Raw genomic sequence first — 24,426 nt, 5'->3', positions numbered from 1 at the left:
TCTCTTCTGCAGGCTTCAGCAGACCATGCACCTCTTCCACGCTGATAGTCTTCCAGCAGCAACTAACAATTTCATTCTTATCATTTTTCTACAAAACTAAAGACCTTATCCATAGAACTATAGGTTTTATCCTCAGTACCTAAGCCTATGAGAATGATCCACCTGAATGGTGTACATATCAGTCACCATAACTTGAAGTTACAGCCCAGCAGATTCTCAAAGAAAGCAATAAGTACTTGTTTCTAAATTAATTAAAGCACTTTCTCAAATTGGAGGTTTACCTTCTTTCAATATTTTGTACTGTGGAAAGTTAACTCACATCATTTTGCACAATTGAGCTATTTGTTAATTATATTTTAAATCTATGGAAATACCTTAGTGATATTTTCCCTTGTCCCTGCTATACTACCATGAAGATGTTTGCACTTATTGAGTACCAGAATGGATTGGTGCAATGCCTGAAGAAGGGTCTCGACCCGAAACGTCACCCATTCCTTCTTTCCAGAGATGCTGCCTGTCCCGCCGAGTTACTCCAGTATATTGTGTCTACCTTTGGTGCAATGCCGCAAGCTATGAGCCAGGAAGATGAGTACAAGCCAGACATTCCTCCGGTTACTAAACAAAGGATGACATATGATGAACGTTTGATGACACTGGGACAATATTCGCTGGAGTTTGGAAGAATGAGGAGGTACATCATTAAAACGTACAGAATAGTGAAAGGCTTGGATAGAGTGGATGTGGAAAGGACGTTTCCACTAGTGGGAGAGTCTAGTACTAGAGGTGATAGCCTCAGAATTAAAGGATGTTCTTTTAGGAAGAAGATGAGGAATTTCTTTAGTCAGAGGGTGGTGAATCTGTGGAATTCTTTGCCACAGAAGGCTGTGGAGGCAAAGTCAGTGGACATATTTAAGGTAGGGATAGATAAATTCTTGATTAGTACAGGTGTCAGAGGTTATGGGAAGAAGGCAGGAGAATTTGGTTAGGAGGGAGAGATAGATCAGCCATGATTGAATGGCGGAGTAGAATTGATTGGCCGAATGACCTAATTCTACTCCTATCACTTATGACCCTATGGTCTTATGAAAGAACATAGATGCTAGCAACTCAACCCCAGTTGGATTGGCAGAGTTCAACTGGCTGCCGAATCTACGCCCTGCATATGGACGACTAATGATGACAGTATATCAGTAGATTGGTTTATGTATGACAACCAATCATAATAGGTTAGCATCACTAACCCCACCTTATTGTACCATTTATATTAACACCCACTTCCTATACTGCTCAGTTCTGGAAGCAGTCAGGATGCTCTGACAACTAACAACCTACTGTACTGCCATAGTTTGCATAACGATTAAAGATGATCTTGGATTACATATCGTGTGAATCTCTTGTTTACAATATCATAATGTTCAAAGACAGGACTGAAGTGATGACTTTGATTTATATATTCGAGTGGATAGAAACAGAATGTTTTTACAAGCAGGTGGTTGGTAACTAGATTGCTTTTAAATTATTGGCAAAAAACACACGTTGAGATGAGAACATTTCTCAAGTATTAGATTATCGCAATCTGAATGTAATGCCTCAAAAATGATGGAATCATCCATTGTTTTCAAATGTAAATTGGATACTGTCGAAACAGAAACTGCAGAAACGTCTAATAAAAAACAAGATAATTTCAGTGGGAAGATTCAATGTGGAGGATAGTTACAAATAAACGATTTGTATAAAAACTATCACAATCACTGTGGCACCCAGCTTGCTTGTAGACCCTATGGATTTCTGTCTGCCAGCTGTGAATATGTGCAGTTATACTTGTAAATGAAGATGCAGCTTCATAAGGATGCTGTGGGAGATTGATTAGATCACTGTATCCTGTGAACTCAATGACCTACACTATATGACAATAAGACTCTTGCACAACCTCCAAAATGTGAAACACTTGTCCTGTGTTAGATGTTATGTGAATGAACCTAAAGCCAGAAACAACAAGGTTGATGAGGGGAGGGGACCAGTATGCTTGCATGCAGACAATGGGACAGGGGGTAAAAGACAGAACAAATTAAGGACTGGGTCCAGCAGAATTAAAAACATTGCTTCCTTGAGTTAACCACAATTCTCCCTCATTTAGTCTCAGCTTTGGAGTTGGCTGTTTCTGCCAACCTGCCTTCTGGGAAGGAAAGCATGATAAGTAGTCTGAAGTGATGTTCTTGATCTGCCAGTTGCTGATGTTTCCGTGACTCTGAGGTAACATGCCCAATAAAACATTGTGCAGCAATTAAGTCAACAATTCTACATAAATGTCAACAATCGTACGTTTTTCAACCATTTGCCAATTCAACTTGCTGTCCGTGCTCAAAAGCTCAAAATAAGAACTGAAGTTCCTCACTGAACTGTGTAGTGATACTGCAGATGGTAAACAGTGCTTCTGTTACATTTGTTAACTCAAAACAAATCTTTGATATAATCCTACTCTCATTGTGAGTTTTTCTCATAATTTGCAAAGGCAGCAATTAGAGTATAAATCATTGAGTAATGGATTACACCAATGTTTCATAAAGTTCATCAACTTTCACATTTAGAATATGAAATTTGATAATTATGTCAAATGAAAGTTAGAAGTTTAACTTTGCGAAGTGTGGAGGCGGCTGTGTTCCAGTCTGATAGGCTGATAAATTAAAGTGTAGTTTGGCACCATATCTGAGGAATGATGTGCTGGCTTTGGAAAGGGTTCAGAGGAGGTTTACAAGAATGATCCCAGGAATGAGTGGGATAACATATGATGAGTGTTTGACGGCACTGGGACTGTACTCGCTGGAGTTTAGAAGGATGAGAGGTGACCTCATTGAAACATAACGAGTTGTGAAAGGCTTGGATAGAGTGGATGTCGAAAGGACGTTTCCACTTGTGGGAGAGTCTAGGACTAAAGGTCATAGCCTCGGAATTAAAGCACGTTCCTTTAGGAAGGAGATGAGGAAGAATATCTTTAGTCAGAGGGTGGTGAATCTGTGGAACTCTTTACAATTGCAAATTGCTATTTACTCTTGGTTGTGGTGGCCAAGTCAATGGATATTTTTAAGGCAGAGATTGATTCTTGATTAGTACGGGTGTCGGGTTATGGGGAGAAGGCAGGAGAATGGGGTTAGGATGGAGAGATAGATCAGCCATAATTGAATGGTGGAGCAGACTTGATGGGCCAAATGGCCTAATTCTGCTCCTATCATGTGCCCTAATGTGACAGAAGAAGGCAATGTATTTAAATGTAGTGATTAAAAACAGAGAAAGAATGTATAAAGGCGGAGCAAAATACCTTTGTCTGTAGTTACAAAGATTATTAAAGATGCAATAGAGCTTGGCGGGGGGGTGGGGGGGGGGAGGTGGGGGGTGTAGATTATGGAAGCTAGGAGGTATTGTTGAGTTTGTGTCAGACCTTACCTGCATTCCGAGTACTCTGTACTCCATTGTGGACGGAGGATAAAGCTGCAGGAAAGGGTGCAGATATGTACATGGTTATGTAATTGTTGATACAAAGAGATATTGGAGAGATTTCCAGAAAATGCTAATTTATTAGCGATCTGCAATAGTATATTATTCTGACAATCAGAAGCCTCGTTTGCAGGGTGGACATGACAAAGACTAGTGGGCATAGCTTGACTGTGAGAGGAGCAAATTTTAAAGGAGATGTGCGGGGCAAGTGTTTTTTACACCAAGAGTGGTAGGTGCCTGGAATCCGCTGGTGGTAGTTGAGGCAGATATGATGGTGGCATTTAAGAGGCTTTTGGATAGACGCATGTTTATGCAGGGAGTGGAGATAATTGGATCACATGCACACAGAAGAGACATGAGTTTAATTTGGCATCATGTTCGGCATAGAAATTGTGGGCCGAAGGGCCTGTTCCCGTACTGTCCAGTTCTATATTCTACTACCTTACATCATATTTGCAAGTTAGATATTTGTTTGAAGCAAACGGATATTAGAGTAGAGGAGTGGGATTACATCTGGGCAGACTCAAGGGGCCTCTAAGCTTTTTACAAATATATGAGAGAGCTGAATGTTCTCAGACCTGCTTGTAAACCATGTCAAATAATATTGTTATAGCAATTACCAGGTTTCTACAGAAAAACCTTTCTCACCTGCCACAATGGTGCAGCTATTTGTTCACACTTCAGTAACCTGGGTTTAATCCTGAACTGTCTGTGTAGAGTTTGCACAATCTCCCTGTGTGCCTATGGATTTCCCCAAGGCTCTCCTGTTTCCTTCCACGTTGCAAAAGATGTGTAGTTTGGTAGGTTTAGTAGGTTAATTTACTCCCATTGCAGAGGAAAGTAATGATAAAATATGGACAGATTTGATGGGAATATGGAGTGAATAGGTTAGAAATCAAATGGGATTGCTCTGGGCATCAGCAGAGACTGGATGGGATAAATATGTGATAAATTAAACAATTGAGGAAAAATAAAATGGATTCATGTAGAATATTGGTGTCAATGCTTGTTCGATGGTCAACGCGAATGAAGGGCTTATGTCATGTTATACGATTTGGAGACCTCTTGAATTCTGTAGTGACTCTTGGTGGATTTAAATTGCAAATTCAAAGAAAATCTCTCAATAGAGGTCACTCTTTGCATAAGAATTTTCACTGTAAATGTTGGAATGTAAACATGTGAAGGCATTGGAATATGTCGCAATTGAATCAGATTATGCCCTGACATCAATGCCAGTGAACTGAGAGCACTGAGTGGCAATACTGGGTTGGAATCCTCACTGCTTCATGTTAGCCATACCAGCAAAGGTCAGCCAAAATACAGGGAATCCAACTGTATCATTTGGGACACAGCTAGCAGTGTAGATGATTTACAGAACTATTGACCCATGAAACCAATGACCCATCTAACTAACAAGAGACGTTGCTGATTATAGTCAGTTATAGAAAAACAAACCTTTTAAAAAAGTTAGACTCTTGCTTTTCACTGCTAACATTATTCAGCTCAGCAGAAACATAAAGAATTTAGTTTAAAGTTTAGAGATACAGTGTGGAAACAGGCCCTTTGGCCCATCGAGTCCATGCCAACCATCGATCACCCGTACACTAGTTCTAGATTATCCCAGCTTCATATCCTATATGCTAGTGGCAATTTACTGAAGCCAGTTAACCTAAAAAACCTGCCTGGTCTTTGGAATTAGGGAATAATTTGAACACACACTCAAGAATGCGATATAAAAATACATTTGTGTTATTAATGTTCACAGTGGTAGTAATACCGTAGAGTACATTCAGTAAAATAATTTACACATGGTGAGATTCAGTGACAATTAAATGAAACATACATAGCAATTAATATGAATCTAATCTGGTAATCAAATAAACGGTGTGACTAAATGCAAAGTGGAACAGAAAGAAACACAGATTTAAACAGGTTTGCAGGTGGCATGAAGATAGTTAATATGAGCCCATTTATACCTTCAAACACCTGAATTGTTAGTTACACTACTGTTGAATTTGCTTCACAGCATCCAGTGGGGCTCAACTATCTTAGAAACTGAAAGCTGTGTGCGTGGGAGGGCATTGTGAGCGTGAGATGAAAAGTGGAGAATTCTTAAATACCTTTGGAAAGAAGTTAGTAAGTTCATTGGCGGCCAGAGTTTAAATTCTGACAAGGGATAGACACTGAAAATATAATTATTTCAGATGCTGTTGGGCAAGATATGGAATTTTCTTGTTCCATTTGTACAGATCCACCATGCTTAAGTAGAGAGAAAACTTATGGCTTGCGTTCTCTTTTATTTTTGATTCCCAAACGTTTTGTGGGTTGATATTTAAGGTGGTGCAGTTAGGGGTGAGACCCCCCCCCCCTCCAGCGCCTCTTTGCTCACCTTACCACCAGTCAATTAGCAACCACATTGCTTAAGCTGGCTGAAAATCAGCTCTCCATCAGTAAAGGCTTCTCACATCTCAGCTCACAAGCTTCAACAAACTGAATGTTAAGGCAAGCAGCAATCAAATCATGAAGAAACAAGGAACTGCAGTTTGTGGTTTACCAAAAAAGACACAAAGTCCTGGAGTTCCTCCAGTAATCAAATTATGTCCACTAAGACGTCATCTCCAAAAAGGCCAAGCAGAAAATCATTGTAAATTTAAATATAAATTTTAGGGGAGGCAAAATTGGAATTGTGAGATTAATTACTTAATACACTGTGAATACAAACGGAAATATCACCCAGCACAGAGTGATATATAAAATAGACACAAAGTGCTGGAGCAACTCACGAGTCAGCCAGCTATCCCACACAGAACGCAATATGCTCCCTTTAAAAATATTACAAATACATTTCTATCTGGACTGATCCCACCCCCAATCTCCCAGAATAGAGGCACATACAATGCAGATGTTGCTATCACTTTGCATCTCTTACTACTGAATTTCATCACAACTGACATGTCAGTGCTGCACCACTGAATTTGTGCATCCAGTCAGATACTAAAAATCTTACATTGAAGAAATATTTTTTGTTAATACGAGTTTAAGCTTTAAGTGAACTATTTACGCATTATATCAGCAGGGATGCTGACAGTTACATGGAGTAACTGCGGATGCTGGAATCTGAGCTCGCCGCACAGTTGTGGAGGAGCTCAGCGATCAGGCAGCATCTGGGGACGGATTGGATGGGCAATGCTTCTGGTCAGGATCCTTGTACAGTCTGAAGATGTATCCAAACCGAAACGTCGCCTGTCCCATCCCTCTCCAGATGCTGGCTGGCTCATTGAGTTCCTCCAGCACTTTATATGTGGGAAATAATGGGCCCATTTGCTTGTTGTGCTCACTGATAAACCGCGTGAAATTGCACCCGGGGGGAGATAGCCCCGGACACCTCCACGTACAATATTGAGCGACTGTCAGTTGCATACAATGATATCACGGGATGCCAGTGTGTAGGGGTTGGGGCGTTTGGAGTCAACCTCAGTCCAGTTTAGTTTTAGTTTAGAGATACAACGTAGTTCGCGCCGACCAACGATCACCAATACACTAGTTCTATGATGTTCTAGTTTCGCATCCTTCACACTAGGGACATTTTACAAAAGCCAATTAATCTACAAACCTGCACAAAGCACTCGGAATAAACCTACAGGGAACCAGGAGAAACGTACAAACTCCGTTCAAGTCGCACCCGTAGTCAGGATCGAACCCACCCGGGGTCTCTGGCGCCGTGAGGCAACATGTCTGTGCCGCCCCATACTATTTATTCAAGGAAAAACACAGAGATAAGACTCTGATACAGAGATAAACGGGGTTCATACCCTTTCGATTGAATGGTTCAACGAAAGATCATTGACCTTAAACGGCGATAGATGCTGCCGCACCTGCTGAGTTTCTCCAACATTTCTGTCTACCTTCGATTTTCCAGCATCAGCAGTTCCTTCTTGAACAGACCTTAAACGTTAACTGTTTCTCTTTCCACGGATGTTGCCCGACCTGCGGAGTGTGGCTCGTTGCTTGTATTTCAGATTCCCAACATCTGTCCCTTTCCCCGCAAGTCACCCTTTCGGGATATGCATTTTAGACGAGGCATCAGTGGAACTCCCTTCACTGTTCGCAGCCTCTTTGTCCAAATTAACTCTGCTAACACCCCGCTGCGATTTTTAGCCCATAAAATAAAACGAGTCCATTATTTTAGTCTACTGTTTTCAGAATACCGAGTCAATCGAGTTGTTGAATGAGATGGCATAGCGCCGGGTCCCCCCCCCCCCTCTCTCTCTCTCTGGCGTTGGCTCCCTATCCTCGGCTTGTTTTGCGGGCTGGAGCCTCGCGGGTCGCGCTTTGATGTACGAACTCAGGCAAAACGCCTTCAGACCACTTCCAACTGATTTTATCTCAAGATTATTATTTCTCTCCCGAAGACCGGGAGATGCGCCAGCGCCGCTCGCAACACCTATTTAGCACCGAGTCGCGACCAATCTCAAGCTGGAATATGTTGAAAAAGTGGTAGAAACATGGTCTAAAGAAGGGTCCCGACCCGAAACGTCGCCTGTCTATGTTCGCCAGAGATGCTGCCGAACCCACTGAGTTGCTCCAGCACTTGGTGTATTTTTCAGGAACATTTTAAAATGGGTTTCGGAAACAGTTGATTTAAAAACAGTGTGAACCCCTTCGATATAAAATCCCGATACAAATAATGTGACATTTTTTAACGTATTAAAAGGGGCCGATTAACGCGCGAGTTCTCTTTACGAGTATTTGGCTCGGATCAAACATTTTATAGTGTTCATTTAAAGTCAACTGCAGGCTGCCTGTTAACGCGAGGCAGGGCGATTTAAGACTGTGTGTGAAGCGTGGTAGGAGCTGTCCGGCAGTCAGTCGACTCACTGGGTTGTCCGTCTCCGTCTCCGTCTGCCTCAGCCGCCTCCTGCACAAACTTGTCCCGGAGTCGGACCAGCACGGTAAAGGACACGGGTTTGACGGTCAGTCCGTAGTGACAGTCCATGGTCAGCTTCTCCGCGGGATTCGCTTCGAAGGTGCACTGGTGGACGAGGATGGCGGTGAAGAGGAAGATCTGGATCTTGGACAGCTGCTCCCCGATGCATCTCCTCTTGCCCACCGAGAAGATCATGACGCTGCTGGTCAGGTCCTTGTTGATGGAGCCGTCCGCGTTGAGGAAGCGCCCGGGTTCGAAGGTGCCGGGGTCCTTCCACTTGTCGCAGTCGTGGTTGACCGACCACTGGTTGATGAAGACCACCGTGTCCTGGGGGATGTGGTACCCGTTGATGTCCACGGGCGAGGTGGTGGCGTGAGGGATGGTCATCGGGACGAAGCTGGTGAAGCGCATGATCTCGTACAGGAAAGCCTCCAGGAATGGCAGGTGAGCTTTGTCCTGGGCTCTGGGCAGACGGTCCCTGCCAACCACCTGGTCGATGTCCCTCTGGAGCTTGGCCTGGAGCTGCGGGAACTGGATCAAGTGGAACAGGATCCAACTCAGGGCGGTGGACGTGGTGTCCTGGCTGGCCCCCAGGATGTCGGTGACCGAGCCCTCGGCGTGTTCCGGGCTGAGACCCTCTTGCGCCAGCTTGTCCCCGTCCAGTGCCTGGATGAAAGCGTCGCTCATGTCCCGGGTGGTTCCCGGGTGGTAGGTGCGCCGGTGCTGCTCGACTTTACTGCGGACGAACTCGAAGAACTCGCGGTTGAGCTGCTGGAAGTCTCGGTAGATGCTACGCACCGGGTTGGGGAAGGACTGGAGCCAGGGCATGACATCCACCAGGCTGCCGGCTCCCACCGTGCGCCCGAAGCGGTAGGTCCTGCCCAGCAGCCGCCGGAACTCCTGGTCATCGTGGCTGTAGCGGCGCCCGAAGCACAGGGCGCACATCACGTTGGCGGCTGCCACCGTCAACTCGGGGCAGGGCTGGAAGTGTTGGCCGTCGGCGCCCAGGCGCAGGAAGACCCGCAGCAACTGGCGAGCCTCCCCCTGGACGTGGTACTCGAGGACACGGCGAGCCCGGGCATCGGCCGTGGAGAAGGATCGCACGGCAGACTGTGCCAGGCGGCGGTGGACCTTCCACTGGACGTTGTACTGGCCGAAGGCCATGCTCTTGCCGCCGGACACCAGGCGGAAAGAGGCGAAGTCCGGCCGCCCGGCGAACTTTGCGCTGTGCTGCAGCAGAGCCTGGCGGATGGTCGCATCGCCGTTCAGCACCACAATGTCTCTGCCGCCCAGGCGGATCTGGAAGAGGTCGCCGTAGCGCCGGGCCATCCTGCTGAAGGTGAGGTGCGGAGACTTGCCCAGTTGCATGGCGTTGCCCACCAGCGGCCAGGCGAAGGGTCCCGGTGGGCGGCGACGACCCTTGTCCCGGCGCCAGAGGCACCAGCAAAGCTCCAGGCACAGGAGCAGGGCGAGGAAGAGCAGTAGCGCCGGCTGGACCTGCGCCTTCCACTCCTCCGGCACCATCCTGCCTCTAGCTCACCTTCCCGTCCCTCGCTCAGGTGCCGCAAGGACCTCTGTCCCCAAACCTCCTTCTCCGCTCCCTCGGCGAGGCTGGCTCCTCGCACACTGTGTCCGGCGGTCGCCAGAAGCGATGGTCTGTGTCCTTGATCCCGTGTCGCTACCTCAGCCTGCTCGGCTGCCGGCTGCTCTCACATCTCATCCGGTTTTTACTTTGCATTTAAAGAGTGCGGGCCCTCGCCGACTCCCCTCCCTCCCAAACCCTCCAACACCATTCATCCGCGCTTCGTGCTGTCAAGCCAATGGGAACGAGCAACTCCTGCGCCGGGAGAGCCGCTGTTACAGTCACCGTCCAGGCGCCTCTATTAAGCCAGATCGCCTTTGCCCTGCGCCTCCGGGAGTGGATCGCGCCCCCTCTTTAGGAGTTGGTTTTAAAGCGGCAACAGGCACACCTGTCCGCGGCGCTTTCAAACCGTGAGATTGGCGAGGAAAGGGTTCGGGTCCAAAATGCAGACAAACTCCAATAGTCCGACACCTTCGTGATGGCGCTCCGGATTAGTGGAGTTTTCCACACTATTGGTTTCACTCCTGTCAAAACACATTTCTATTTCACCCCCCCCCCCCCCCCCCCCCATAACACACGGAACGCTGGCGAGCTCAGTTGTAGGGGGTTCCCATCAGTCCGTTTTGCACAAAATAACTTAATATTACATCCAGAATCCATTCTCTAAATTACCTCGAAATGGTTGCAGATAATAGAGAGGGCGAGAGAGAGAGAGAGAGAGAGAGAGAAACATTTCCTCACAAAGTCAGATTTTACCAACCACTTTACATCCAATGAAGTATTTTGAGAATGACAATGTCCGGGCTCCTCCATTCTATTTACGCATCTTCATAAGCTGGCTCAAACACAACCACGAATACAACATAGAACAGCGCAGGAACAAACCCTTTAGCCCACAGTATATGCGTTTACCATAATACAAATTTAAATTGCACATCTGTTTGCTTATGGCCTATGTCCCTCCATTCCCTACCTGTCCATGCGCCTGCCTCTTAAACGTTGCTACTCTTCAGTTTCCACCACTGCCGTTGCCAACACGTCCTAGACAGTCGCTGTAAAACTCTCTGTAAAACATCTTACCTCATAAATCACCTTGAAACACTAACCCCCTCACCTTAAAACTATGTCCTCTAGTATTTGACATTTCCATTCTGGGGAAAAAGACTCTCGCTATCCTGCCTATGCCTCCTACAATGTTATATACCTCTGCCTCCAACACGACAGACAAAAACTAGCTCAGTTTGTCCCACCTCTCTTTGTACGAATACTCTCAAATCCGGACAGAATCCTGGTAAACCTCTTCAGCAACCTCTCCAAAGCCTCCACACCTTTCCAGTAATAATGGGGCAACCAAAGCAAAAAAGACACAACGTGTTGGAGTAACTCAGTGGGTCTGGCAGCATCTCTGGAGAACATGGATAGGTGACATTTGGGGTTGGGACTCTTCTTCAGACTGATTGTGGAGGGGGGGAGTAAGGTAGGAGTGGCAGGACAAAGTCTGGCAATTAATAGGTGGATATAGGTCTGGGAGCAAGAGAGGGGGGCGAGGAGAGTTAATAGGCAAATGATTGGAAAAAGGTCAGAGATGGTAGAGACAGAAGGTGAGACATAAGGAGATGCTGGTTTACAAAAAAATACAAAAAATGCTGCAGTAACTCAGCGGGTCAGGCAGCATTGGGTTGAGATCCTTCTTCAGACTGATTGTGGAGGGAGGGAGGGGAAAAGCTTGAAGAGAGGAGATCAGTATGGGGATGGAAAGAGGAATATTCCTACGTCATTAGCAACTGGGAGATCCAGCAGGCCTGGAGTTCCCCTGGTCCTCACCTTTTACCCCACCAGCCTCCACATCTAACATTATTCTCTGACATATCCGTCCCCCTCAAAGTGATCCCACCACCAGTCGCATCTTCCTCCTGCAGAGACCACTCCTTCCACAACTCCTTTGTTCACTCATCCCTTCCCACCCAAACCAGCCCTTCCCCTGGCACCCTCCCCTACCACCACTGGAGATGTAACACCTGTCACTACACCTCATCCTTTGCCTCCATCCAGGGACCCCAACAGTCCTTCCAGGTGAGACAGAGGATCACGTGCACCTCCTCTAATCTCCGGTGTTCCCGACGTGGCCTCCTGTACATCGGCGAGACCAAGCGTAGACTTGGCAACCGTTTCACCAAATATATGTGCGTCTGCCAGGGGTTACACGATCACCTGGTTGCTAATCATTTTAACTCCCCTTCCCATTCCCTTACTGACCTTTCTGTCCTGTGGCACCTCTATTACAAGAGTGAGGCCACACGTATACTGGAGGACCATTCTGCTTAGGTAGTTTACTAACCAACCGCAGGAACATTGAATTTTCCATGTTTCGGTAACTTCAAAACCCCTCCCCGTCCCTCCCCACCCTGCCCCTCTCCCCTGTGCCCCACCTGAACTCGTACCTTCCGCCTATATTTATTCTTCCAGTGTCACAATTTGCAATTCATTATCCTTTTGTCTCAACGTCTGTCTTTTCATCTCTGGCATTTGTCCAACCATCTGCCTATTAAACGTCTCCCCCCCTGCCTACATCCACCTATTACTTGCCAGGCTTTGTCCTGCCTCTCCTCTCTTGTAGTTTTCTTTCCCACCCCCACAATCAGTCTGAAGAACATTCCCAACCTAACGCTGCCTGACCCGCTGAGTTACTCCAGTATTTTGTGTGTTTCTATGTAAACCAGCATCTGCTATATCATGTTCCCATAAAGCTGCAACATGACTGTTTGATTCTTATACTCATTGCCAGACTCATGATGAAAACCTCCCCATCGCCTTCTTTACCACTTTACCTACTTGTGTTGCCACTTTAATGGAGCTATAGACTTGCAAACCAAATGAAGCACAATGCTCCTTAGGGTCTGGACACTTACTGCGTTAAAGATACATTGGTGAAACAATCTGTTTTGGTGCTGTTCGAGTCACAAGGTTGTGGATGAAAGTTGTAGTTCAATCCAATGTGCTGGCTGATACATGAACACACTTTTGTGAGAGAGTCCTGCATGGGTCCAGACTTGATACAGGATCAAAGTCACGTGGATAAGTGCCAGTTGATGACAAAATGGACTTGGTAAAAGCATATCGTGTTTCACTTGATAAGAGCTTATGATGAAGTAATTGCAATGATTGTTGAGTGAAATGCAGTTGAAACAGTGAAGGAGTTTCCAAAAAGTGTTTGTAAGGTGCTACCTAAAATACATCTTTAGGAGTGAAGCATGGGGAATAAAAGGGACTGTAGCAGTATGGATAGAAAATTACCTGAGTGACAGGAAACAGAGAGTAGCACGGGAGAGCTCCAGAAACAACATACCGTTCATATGAGTACATCAGGTAGAGCAAAAGAGAAAACAATGTGGGATATAATGTTACAGCTACAGAGAAGGAGCAGATGAAAAAATAGCGCAAGGACTGCAACGTGGTAGATTGGAAGATTGGAACTCACTCCGGGTCTATGATAAATCCATTCAAGGGTCTGACAACAGTGGAGAAGAAGCTGTTCTTGAATGTGGTGCTAAGTGTTTTTACGCAATTGTATCTTCTGGCACAATCTCCAGAAGAACTGAACTTGGAATTGGAAGGTGCAGAAGCAAGCAGAAATTAATCAGAATGGAAAAATGCTAAGAAGTCAATGGAGGAAGGGAGATAAAATGGGAAGGCTGTTACCTCAGGTTTAAAGCAGCATCCACCAGCAGGTAGTTTATAACATGTTCAAGAAAGAAAAGGGCAGGGTACGGCAGGCAAATGCTAACACAGGTGTAGGAGAAGAGAGAAAAACAACTGCTTTATTAAAAAAAGAAGCAACAGTGTGATTGCAAGTTGGGAATTAATAATGTTTAAGGTGGGATTGCAGTCTGCCAGAGATGGATGGTGTGCGTGTGAACAGTCCTGCCAAGGCCGAGGACAAGTTGTGAGTGATAGTCTGGACCTCTGCTCTCGTCCCTGCACAGATCAGCCTCTATACACTTGGCAAAGACACACACACACGCACACTCTTGCATCATTGCCTCAATCTCTCTCCATGGGGAGGACACACAGTCTGCTCATCCCATCAAATGGTTGTTTGTCCAGTTGCTTCTTCATCTCCAAGGAGTTTTACAGTAACAGCATTAACTGAAAGGCAAGCACGAAAGGCCAGAAGAAAAACTGAAGACAAATTACTTGTGGGAATACTAAGTTTCTCAAATACCCAGTGGTGATTACGTAACTTTCTAATGTATTATTCGACGTGTACGCGTGTGAGAATGAAAAGGATGCGATAATATTACCAGTTTTCCTTTTTCTGTTTATTATCAATAACTAACATCTTACCAATGGTATTAGCACCAGGTCTTTCATCTGCAGTGTCACCTTTCGGATATTTCTCATGTCCTAGCCAGGTGACCTCCTTGTTTGAGGCACTGATTCTCACTGAGAAAAGAAGCTAAAAAAGAAGCACTGACTCTTGCTCAGTGTCGCCTGCTGACAATCTCAGTATAAGAGCCTTGGGAAGGATTAGTTTTAGACATATATGTGTATATGTGAGTATGTGTATATATATATATATATACACACTGAACCTTTTCTCATTTATTATATTATTTACAGTGTACTTTGTTTACATACTCTGTTGTGCTGCAGTAAGTAAGAATTTCATTGTTCTAATTGGGACATGATAATAAAACACTCTTGACTCTTCCACTGTGAAGTGTGTCACAGCGGGTTGATCCTCACAAGTAAACAAATAAACATAGACATTCACGCGCACACACACACACCCCGACACATTCCTGTGCAAAACAAGCATCTATTTAAAGCACATACAAAACATAGAGTTACTCATGCAGATTTAGAAAGGTGGAAGAGCACCGATCCACAAATACAGACAGAAACACATGAGCACAAACATATACTAAAGCATGCATGCGCATATACACATGGGCACAAGACAAAGTATAGAAGCAGATGAGAATACGGGCATGTATAAAGACAAAAGATTACAGTCACATAGAGAGACATGTACAAACATTTCCTAAAGAGTATAATGCCCCTGTCCCACTTAGGAAACCTGAACGGAAACCTCTGGAGACTTTGCGCCCAACCCAAGGTTTCCGTGCGGTTCCCGGAGGTTTTTGTCAGTCTCCCTACCTGCTTCCACTACCTGCAACCTCCGGCAACCACCTGCAACCGCACGGAAACCTTGGGTGGGGCGCAAAGTCTCCAGAGGTTTCCGTTCAGGTTTCCTAAGTGGGACAGGGGCATAACAAAGGAACAGGCCCTTCAGCCCGCCATGTCTGCGTCGAACACGATGCAAATCGAAACTTCTCCCATCTGCCTGCACGTGGTCTGTATCCCACTATCTCTGCTTGTTCATGTGTCTAAATGCCTATTAAATTATGTCATCTTCCAGCACCTCCCTTGACAATAGGTTCCAGGCACCTATCATCCTCTTTTTTTTAAACTTGCCCTGTACATCTCTTTTAAACTCACCGTAAAGCTTTGCTCACATACGGCCATCTATTGATACACATACACAGACATAAATACAAACACTGACATTACATTCTCACAACATAAGTACACAAACCCACAGTCTAGTGGTCAATTATCCAAACATATAGTCTCACAAATACAGACATACAAATACACACAGAGATATTAGGGAAGTTGATAAAAGGCAGAGCCAAAGAGCTGGGTTTAAGGAGTGTTAAAAAGGAAAAAGCTGATGAAGGGTGCAGAGATTAAGGGGGGATCTCCTGAGCTTTGGGCTTGTCTGTCAGCAGTGGAGAGATTAAACTCGAGGGGAGGAAGGGGCCAGATTTTGAGAAATGCAGAGATCCCGGATATTGCTCTTAAAGATAGTGGAGTCAGAGGATATGGGGAGAAGGCAGGAACGGGGTACTGATTGGGGATGATCAGCCATGATCACATTGAATGGCGGTGCTGGCTCGAAGGGCCGAATAGCCTACTCCTGCACCTATTGTTTATTGTCTATTGTCTAAGGCACAAGAGACTGCAGATGTCGGAATCTTAAAACAAGGAGAGCAAGGAGGAACTCAAAGGGGTTAGGTAGCATCTGTGGAAGGAAAAGGACTGACGACATTTTGGATTGGGACATTACACTGAGACTGAAAGCATAGAGGGGATGTACCCAGTATAATGAGGTGGGGGAGGGGTGGCGTAAGAGTTAGTTAAAAATAGAGAGGGACAAAAACGAGTGCTGGAGGAACTCCGCCAGCCAGACAGCCTCTGTGAAGGAACATGGAAAGACAGCATTTTGGCTTGGGATCCCTCTTGGGACTGATGAAGGGTCCCAACCTGAAATGTCATCTGTCCTTTTCTCTCCAGTTGTTGTCTGACATGTTGAGATCCTTTGGCAGATTTTTTCTGCTCAAGTCTCTTGTGTCTCCAGCAATAAATGGATACAGGTGAGGATAAGAAGGAACTGCAGATGCTGGCAGATGTTCCTTCACAGGTGAGGATAGGTTGATTGGTAAATAACAATAGAAACATAGAAACATAGAAAAATAGGTGCAGGAGTAGGCCATTCGGCCCTTCGAGCCTGCACCGCCATTCAATATGATCATGGTTGATCATCCAACTCAGTATCCTGTACCTGCCTTCTCTCCATACCCCCTGATCCCTTTAGCCACAAGGGCCACATCTAACTCCCTCTTAAATATAGCCAATGAACTGGCCTCATCTACCTTCTGTGGCAGAGAATTCCAGAGATTCACCACTCTCCGAGGGAAAAATGTTTTTCTCATCTCGGTCCTAAAAGATTTCCCCCTTATCCTTAAACTGTGACAATCAAGTAGGTGGCACGGTGGCGCCGCGGTAAAGTTGCTGCCTTACAGCGCAAGAGACCCAAGTTCGATCCTGACTACGGGTGCTGTCTGTACGGAGTTTGTACATTCTCCCTGTGACCGCATGGGTTTTGTCTGGGTCCTCCACACTCTGAGGACGTACAGATTTGTAAGTTAATTGGTTTTGGTAAAATTGTAAATTGTCCCTAGTGTGTAGGATAGTGCAAGTGTACGGGGTGATCAGTGGACTCAGTGGGCCCGTTTCCGCAATGTATCTCTAAAGTCTAAAGATGAGGGAAGGGTATGGATAGTGACAGAGGCTGGGCGGTGACAAGTGGGGAACAGAAAGCTGCAGATAAGGTAGTGTGATGGGAAAGGAGGGTGAAGAATGAAACTGATGCAGATGGCATGGACGAGATCTAGTGCGGGGAGTGTGTGGGGTGTTGGGGAATGGGATAGGGTGATTGGGGGCTGTGAGGTAAGTTGGGAAGAAGGCAGAGTGAGAGAGGATTGGGGTAGATAGGTGGTGAGAGAAGGGAATAGAGGGACGGGAGTTTCCTGAAATTAGAGAATTCTATGTTCATGCTATCGAATCGTAGAATCGGAATGTGAAGTGCATTTCCTCTATTTAGCGTTTGGCCTCTCTCTGACAGTGGTAAAAGCTGAGGACAGACAGGTTGGTGGAGGGAATGGCAAGGAGAATTAAAATGGCTGGTAATCAGGAGATCGAAACGGTCTCTATGGACAGAGTGCAGATGCTCAGTAAAAGGAGTTGCCTAGTCTGTATTTAGCCCCCCCCCAATGTAGAAGAAGCCTCACTGAGAGCACCAAATGCAGCAGATGAGATTGTGAATCTCTGTCTTACCTGGAAGTTAAGGTCTAGGTCCCTAGATGCTGAGGGAAGAAGTGTAGGGATAGGTGTAACACCTCCTACATTCTGTAGGGGAAAGTGCCTGGGGAGAGGCGGATGGATGGGGAGGAATGGGAGAACGAGGGAGTCATGGTGAGAGTAATCCCTTTGGAAAACGGAAAGGGGTGAGGAGTGGAAGATGTGACTTGTGGTGGGATCACATTGTAGCTGGCGGAACTGTCAAAGAACAACGTGCTATGTGCAAAGGCTGGGGAGAGAAAGGTATGAACTTATGACTTGGAACTTAGATCTTTGGTACGACTTGTCAGTACAGTCGGGTGAGAGGTAGATTAGAGCAGAAATGCAGAATATAGAGGAGATACAGGTGAGTCAAATACAATGTTTTTGGTGGGGTTCTAAAAAAGGAAGACATTTCAGATGTCCTGGAGTGGAAAGCCTCATCTTGTGAGCAGATGTAGTAGAGGTGGGGAAACTGAGGGAAGTGATGGTGAAGGTATAAGAGACTGGGTGGGAGGAGGTGTAGTCAAGATGATTGTGGGGGTCTGCTGGTTTGTAGTGAATGTCAGTGGACAGTTTGTTCCCTGAGATGGAGACAGAGAGATCATGGAGAAAGAAATGTTGGAAATAGTCCAACTGAATTTGAGAGTCGCGTGAAGTTGATAAAACTGACATGGGTGCACGAGCATCCCCAATGCAGTTGTCACTGCAGCAGAGCAGGAGTTGTGGAATGGTGCCAGTGTAGGTTTGGAACAAAGACTGTTCCTTGTTGCCACGAAGAGGCAGGCATAGCTGGGGCCCATGTGAGCCCCATGGATACACTTTTGACTTGTAGAAAGTGGGAGGAATCAAGAGATAAATTATTACGTGTGAGAGCGAGTTCCACATCGGGCCGCTGTTGCAGCGACTGCGGAGGCCTCAATAAGAGGAAGATGACTGAACTTTGTTGCCTTCCCTCACAATGGGAAACGTTGATTCCGCTGTGGGAGATGTTTTATGTTTTATGTTAAATTCTGGAGTGTTGTGTTTATCTTATTTGTGTGCTGCATGGTAACTCAAATTTCACTGCACCAATTGGTGCATGTGACATAAAATGTCCTTTGTCCTTATGCCCTTTGTCCCTCCAGCTTTTTGTGTCTATGCCCAATTAACCTACCTGTCTGCACGTCTTTAGGATGTGTGAGGAAACCTGAGCACATGGAGGATACTAAATGTGACACAGGGAGGACGTGCAAACTCCTCTCAGGCAGCACAAAGAGGCGGGATTGAACCCGTGTTTCTGGGGGTGTGAGGCAGCGTCTCTGCCAATGACGCTACATTTGTGTCAGGGGGGAGTAGATTCTCCAACAGGAGGTGTTCAAGAAGGAACTGCAGATGCTGGAAGATCGAAGGTACACAAAAATGCTGGAGAAACTCAGCAGGTGCAGCAGCATCTATGGAGCGAAGGAAATAGGCGACGTTTCGGGCCAAAACCCTTCTTCAGGCCAGTCTGAAGAAGGGTTTCGGCCCGAAACGTCACCTATTTCCTTCGCTCCATAGATGCTGCTGCACCCGCTGAGTTTCTCCAGCATTTTTGTGTACCTTCTCCAACAGGATCTGTTTTACAATGTGGGGGGGTCTTCCTTCCCATCAGGGACCACTTTAAAGAGAGCTCCATTTATTACAAATATTTGTTGGATATTTTTCCAGTGGGAAAATTCCCTAAGGTGTTTGCAGCCAGGCAGGGAAGGAGCTGGTCTAGCTTCTGTGCCTCCATCACTCAAACCACAGGCCTGCAGCAGACTCTCGCCTTGCAAGTGTCCTTCAGTGGCAGAGCTCCACCGTGTGGCGAGATGGAGAAGCACGGATCTCCCTGACACAAAGTCAATAGTTGGTGTGTAGGAAGGAATTGGAGATGCTGGTTTACAAGATAGACACAAAATACTGGAGTAATTCTGCGGACAGGCAGCATCTCAGGAGAGAAGGAATGGGTGACGTTTTGGGTTAGGTCTGAGGAAGCGTCTCGAATGGTGAAAATGTCACCATTCCTTCTCTCCAGAAATGCCTGTCCCTCCAGCATTTTGTGTCAATAGTTGGAGCACAGGAGATGGGAAAGTGATCTGCCAGGCCGTCAGGCACTGATCTCTTCATGCAAACTTGAAGACGTCCACAATATCTCTTTATATCTCTTTGAATCACTTCCCTCTGGAAGGCAACTCCGGACTGTCAAAGCTGCCACAGCCAGACATAAAAACAGCTTTTTTTCCACGAGTCGTAGCTTTACTCAATAACCATAAATCTGTAGCCTCCTTTTGCTCTGGTATTTTATTTAATTCACATGTTTAATCAATAATGTTTTATTATTAATGTTTAATGTTTTATGTGTCATTCCTAACTGTCACTGTATGTCATGTTGTCACTTGCGGGCAGAGCACCAAGGCAAATTCCTTGTATGTGAATACTTGGCCAATAAACTTATTAATTAATTAATTAATTCATTATTTGTGTGTCAGTGTGACAGAAAGCTTTGCTTAGTCCATCACCTCCTGTGATTTCGGGAACCACAGTCTGGACCCTCCGATACCCCATCAGGCAGTAACCAAGGGGCCAGGCTATCGGGGAGCCTTCCCACTGCTCTGCTCCTACTTCTGGCCATAGTGACCCTGACCCCGACCCTGCACAGACAACAGGTCTGTCCAAGCCAACTGCTAGTCCTCCTAGCCTAGGTATCTCTGGCTCGCTAGAGGAGTTACAGAATCAATAGCCACCGCATCCTAGGCAACAAGCCTTGCTTTCCAATCTAAGTATGTTGTCAAGAGTTTATTCCTAAAAAGAGCCCTATTGTATGGTGCTAGTAAGCGTGGCCCCTTTATACACGGTATGACTACAAATTGAAGGTGTGCTAAGAGACATGTGGGTCAGTCCTCTCACCACCCAACTACATATCACCTGGAGACCTGACCCAGCATCTTGCTTAGGAAGGAACTGCAGGTGCAGGTTTACACAGAAGATAGGCACAAAATGCTGGTGTAACAGCGGGTCAGGCAGCATCTCTGGAGAAAGGGAACAGGTAACGTTTCAGGTCGAGAACCTTCTTCAGACTCTTCAGATCTTCATCTGAATGGATTCTCAATTTAGAGATTAGGAGAATTATGTCTTCAGTTATTTGTATTTTATAGGCACCAATTATTTCTCAGTATTTTTTAATTTGTTTCATTATTGTTGTTCTATTTTAATTGCAAGAATGTCTATTTGATATCCTCGGAACTCTGACAAAAGCTCTGACCCTAGCCTCGCTCCGATTCAAAGTTCTGTCTCAGTTCTGGAGATGGGATATCAGCAGTTCACCGATTGAGGCTGAGCCAATACCGAGATCTTGATGCCAAGGTGAACGCACCATCCTCAGACGAGTTTTAGTGGCATCATCCTGCTCCAAACATTTCCACTGAGACTGACATAAGTTGGAGTTCAGAGCTCCATGCTAGGACGAGTCTCAAGTGAGCTTGACTTTACTCACTATTTAAAGGTGCACTCTGTTGACTGCTCATTCTCAGACCTGACTGCAGACAGTTCAAACACTTCCCATGCTCCACAGAATGAGGTGGCACAGTAATCGAGTTGCCCATCGAGCCAGCACCGCCATTCAATATGATTGTGGGTGATCATCCAAAATCAGTACCCCGTTCCTGCTTTTTCCCCATATCCCTTGATTCCATTCACCTGACCACGGGTGCTGTCTGTATGGGGTTTGTACGTTCTCCCTGTGACAGGTTCTCTCCGGGTGCTCCAGTGTCCTCCCACACTCCAAAGACTTACATGTTTGTAGGTTATTTGGCTTTTGTAAATTGTACAATTGTCCCTTGTGCACAGGATAGTGCAAGTGTATGGGGTGATTGCTGGTCGGCACGGACTCGGTGGGCCAAAGGGCCAGTTTCCACACTGTATCTCTGAAGTCTAAGGTTCACTACAGTGGCCAAGGAGTGTTTGTTGCAGCAATTATCTGCTGAGATTCTCATTCGATTGATGCCTCAGCAATGACTCCACCATCACTCAGCTTTGGAATAGGCATGACAAGCCATTAAAGAGGGTCAGGGACCTCAAAGCAGAACTGCAAAGAGTCTGCTGTGAAGGAGTCTGTGGATACGTCACATTCTACCTACACGTAAGTAATGAGCATAGGTTTGGTAGCAGTGAGATATGCAAATTCTATAGAAGGATTCTGGATTAAAGTGGCCCAGTGGCCCAGCAAGTTTGGCCATTGTTTCATGGTGCCAAACCATGGGTTCGATCCAGCCCTTTGCCACTGTCCTTGTGGAGTTTGCACATTCTCCCTGTGGCCGCATGGGTTTCTTCTCGGTGCTCCGATTTCATCCCACATCCCAGAGACATGGGCTAATTGATTAATGTAAATTGCCCCAAGTGTAGAGGTGAGTGGTAGAATCTGGGGGGGGGGGGGGGGGGGGGGGGGGGGGTTGGTGAGAATGTGGAGAGAAGAAACAAAATCCACCGGGAGGCTTCTCGCCAACAGTCTGTCTGCCCCTTCCTTCTTTTGTTGTTTGTTTGTATGTGTTAAATGTATGCTTTTAGTATTCTCAAGCTTGGTTTATGTGGGAGGGGGGGGGGGAATTTGGGGAAACTTTTTTTATAATCTCTTACCTCGACGGAGATGCGTTTTTTTCCAGTATCGTATCTCCGTCTGCACTGCGGCCGAACATCGAGGAGTTGGCGGCCTTTGCTGGAGACCGATTTCGAGAGCTCCACTGCGGGTGCCTGCGGACTTTAACATCAAGGAGCTCGCGATCCCTTTGCTAGGGATCAATCTCTGAGCTCCACCGCGGGACTTTAACATCAGGGAGCTCGCGGTCTCTGGTCAGAGACCAACTTCGGGAACTCGAAGTCGCAGGAGCTTCGATCACCTTGACTGTGGATAATTCGACTGCCCCGACTGCAGGAGAATAAAAGAAGAAGATTGGACTTCATTGCCTTCCATCACAGTGAGGAATGTGGGGAATCCACTGTGGTGGATGTTTATGTCAACTTTTATGTAGTTGTGTGTCTTGTCGCTTTGTCTGTATGGTCATTCGAATTTCACTGTACATTAATTGGTACACATGACAATAAACTGGCCTTGAAACCTTGAAATGAAATGAATGCAGGATTAGTGTAGTTATTTGATGGTTGGCACGGATTTAATGCACAAAGCACATGAATTCATGCTGCACCTTTCTATTGACTACACTCTCATAATCTGAATTTGGAAGGCTAAACATTTTGAATTCTGGACCAGTATACTCAGGTTTAATGATTTGGCAGCCTTTATGCTAAATGCATTCAGTATTCACTCCATGTGCTGGAACATTGCATAAAAGAGAAAAAGAGGGGGAATTACACATCTCAATGAGCAAGTTCTTTGCAGGGAATTTCAACCTTGAATCTTCAGGGTCCATGGGCAAATGCGACAACCAGGAGACACTATCTGATCGCCACCTAGTGACCCCTCCTGGTAAGTGCGAGTGGAAAGAAATCACTTCTCAACCATGACACCGGGGTCACAAAATCCCCAAACTGGAGGCTGGTGCCTGAGGATAGTATCGGGGGAGGAGGTCCTGGAGTGGGATGAACCGCAGCAAGAGTAGAAGTCGTCAAGGCCTAGTGATTATTGTCGGCAGGAACTGACTCAGGTCATGGATTATGTAGGGAGGAACTGCAGATGCTGGCTTATACCGAAGATAGACACAAAGTGCTCAGTGGGTCAGGCAGCACCTCTGGAGAAAAAGGGTGGGTGGCGTTTGGGTCAGAACTATTCTTCAGGCATGGATTCAAGTCATGAGTTGTTTGCTGGAATAAATATAGGAGACCTTGTTGGAGCACAGAGTGAGACAGTCCCACAGATATTTCTCCAGAAACCAAAAACTCAGTGTTCAAGAAGGAACTGCAGATGCTGGAAAATCGAAGGTACACAAAAATGCTGGAGAAACTCAGCGGATGCAGCAGCATCTATGGAGCGAAGGAAATAGGTGACATTTCGGGCCGAAACCCTTCTGTCCCGGCATCAGTCTGAAGAAGGGTTTTGGCCCGAAACATTACCTATTTCCTTCGCTCCATAGATGCTGCTGCACCCGCTGAGTTTCTCCAGCATTTTTGTGTACCAAAAACTCAGTGTCTGGGTAGTGGCAGAAGCTACTGCAGAGTGGGAATAGGTGCTACTCTGGAATGTTACAAAAACAAGGGGTGGAGAAAGAGGGAGCGATAAAGAGAGAGATAAATAGAGAGCAAGAATGGGGGCTGAGATCAGGAATAGAGGAACTGGCTAAAATGTAATTCAATTAAGGTTTTTAATAAAGAGGTTCAAGGCGTTCAGGGCAAACATATTCTGAGAACGAGAAAGGTGGAACTGCCTCAGTTGTTTGGAAATGCAGAGTTGAGATTTGAATCAGATCAGCCATGATATTATTAGGTGATTGGAGAGGCTTGAGGGACCGAGTGGCCTAATGCTATTTCATATGTTTGTGTGCCACATCTAAAATTCCCTGGATGACCAAAGAGAGTTAGGAATGGCAAATAAAATGGGAATGTATGTCAGCCACTAGTACGTACAATACTACAGAAAGCCAAGGGGGGGTGCAGAAAGTAGAGATGCCGGAATTAAAATTAATAAAGCAATGAGTGAGCATGAAAAGATATTGGTTAATAAAATCAAAGAAAATCCAAAGATATTTTTAAAGCACATGAAGTATGAGGATAATAATGAGACGTATTA

At 45.9% G+C, this 24,426-nt stretch overlaps 1 protein-coding gene across 1 annotated transcript; it reads right to left on the bottom strand.

Annotated features, from left to right (window-relative positions):
• Positions 1–7,546: 7,546 nt before the first annotated feature.
• LOC116976777 (cytochrome P450 1B1-like) lies at positions 7,547–10,010 on the bottom strand. Its single transcript, XM_033026683.1, has one exon. It carries the CDS (start codon positions 9,941–9,943, stop codon positions 8,318–8,320), a length of 1,626 nt encoding a protein of 541 aa, XP_032882574.1. The 5' UTR covers positions 9,944–10,010; the 3' UTR covers positions 7,547–8,317.
• Between the last annotated feature and the right edge of the window lie 14,416 nt (positions 10,011–24,426).

The sequence above is a fragment of the Amblyraja radiata genome, chromosome 9 (assembly GCF_010909765.2).
Source record: "Amblyraja radiata isolate CabotCenter1 chromosome 9, sAmbRad1.1.pri, whole genome shotgun sequence".
Taxonomy (NCBI): domain Eukaryota; kingdom Metazoa; phylum Chordata; class Chondrichthyes; order Rajiformes; family Rajidae; genus Amblyraja; species Amblyraja radiata.
The sequence above is the reverse complement of the archived record's forward strand: the minus strand, read 5'-3'. Positions and strand labels throughout refer to the sequence as shown.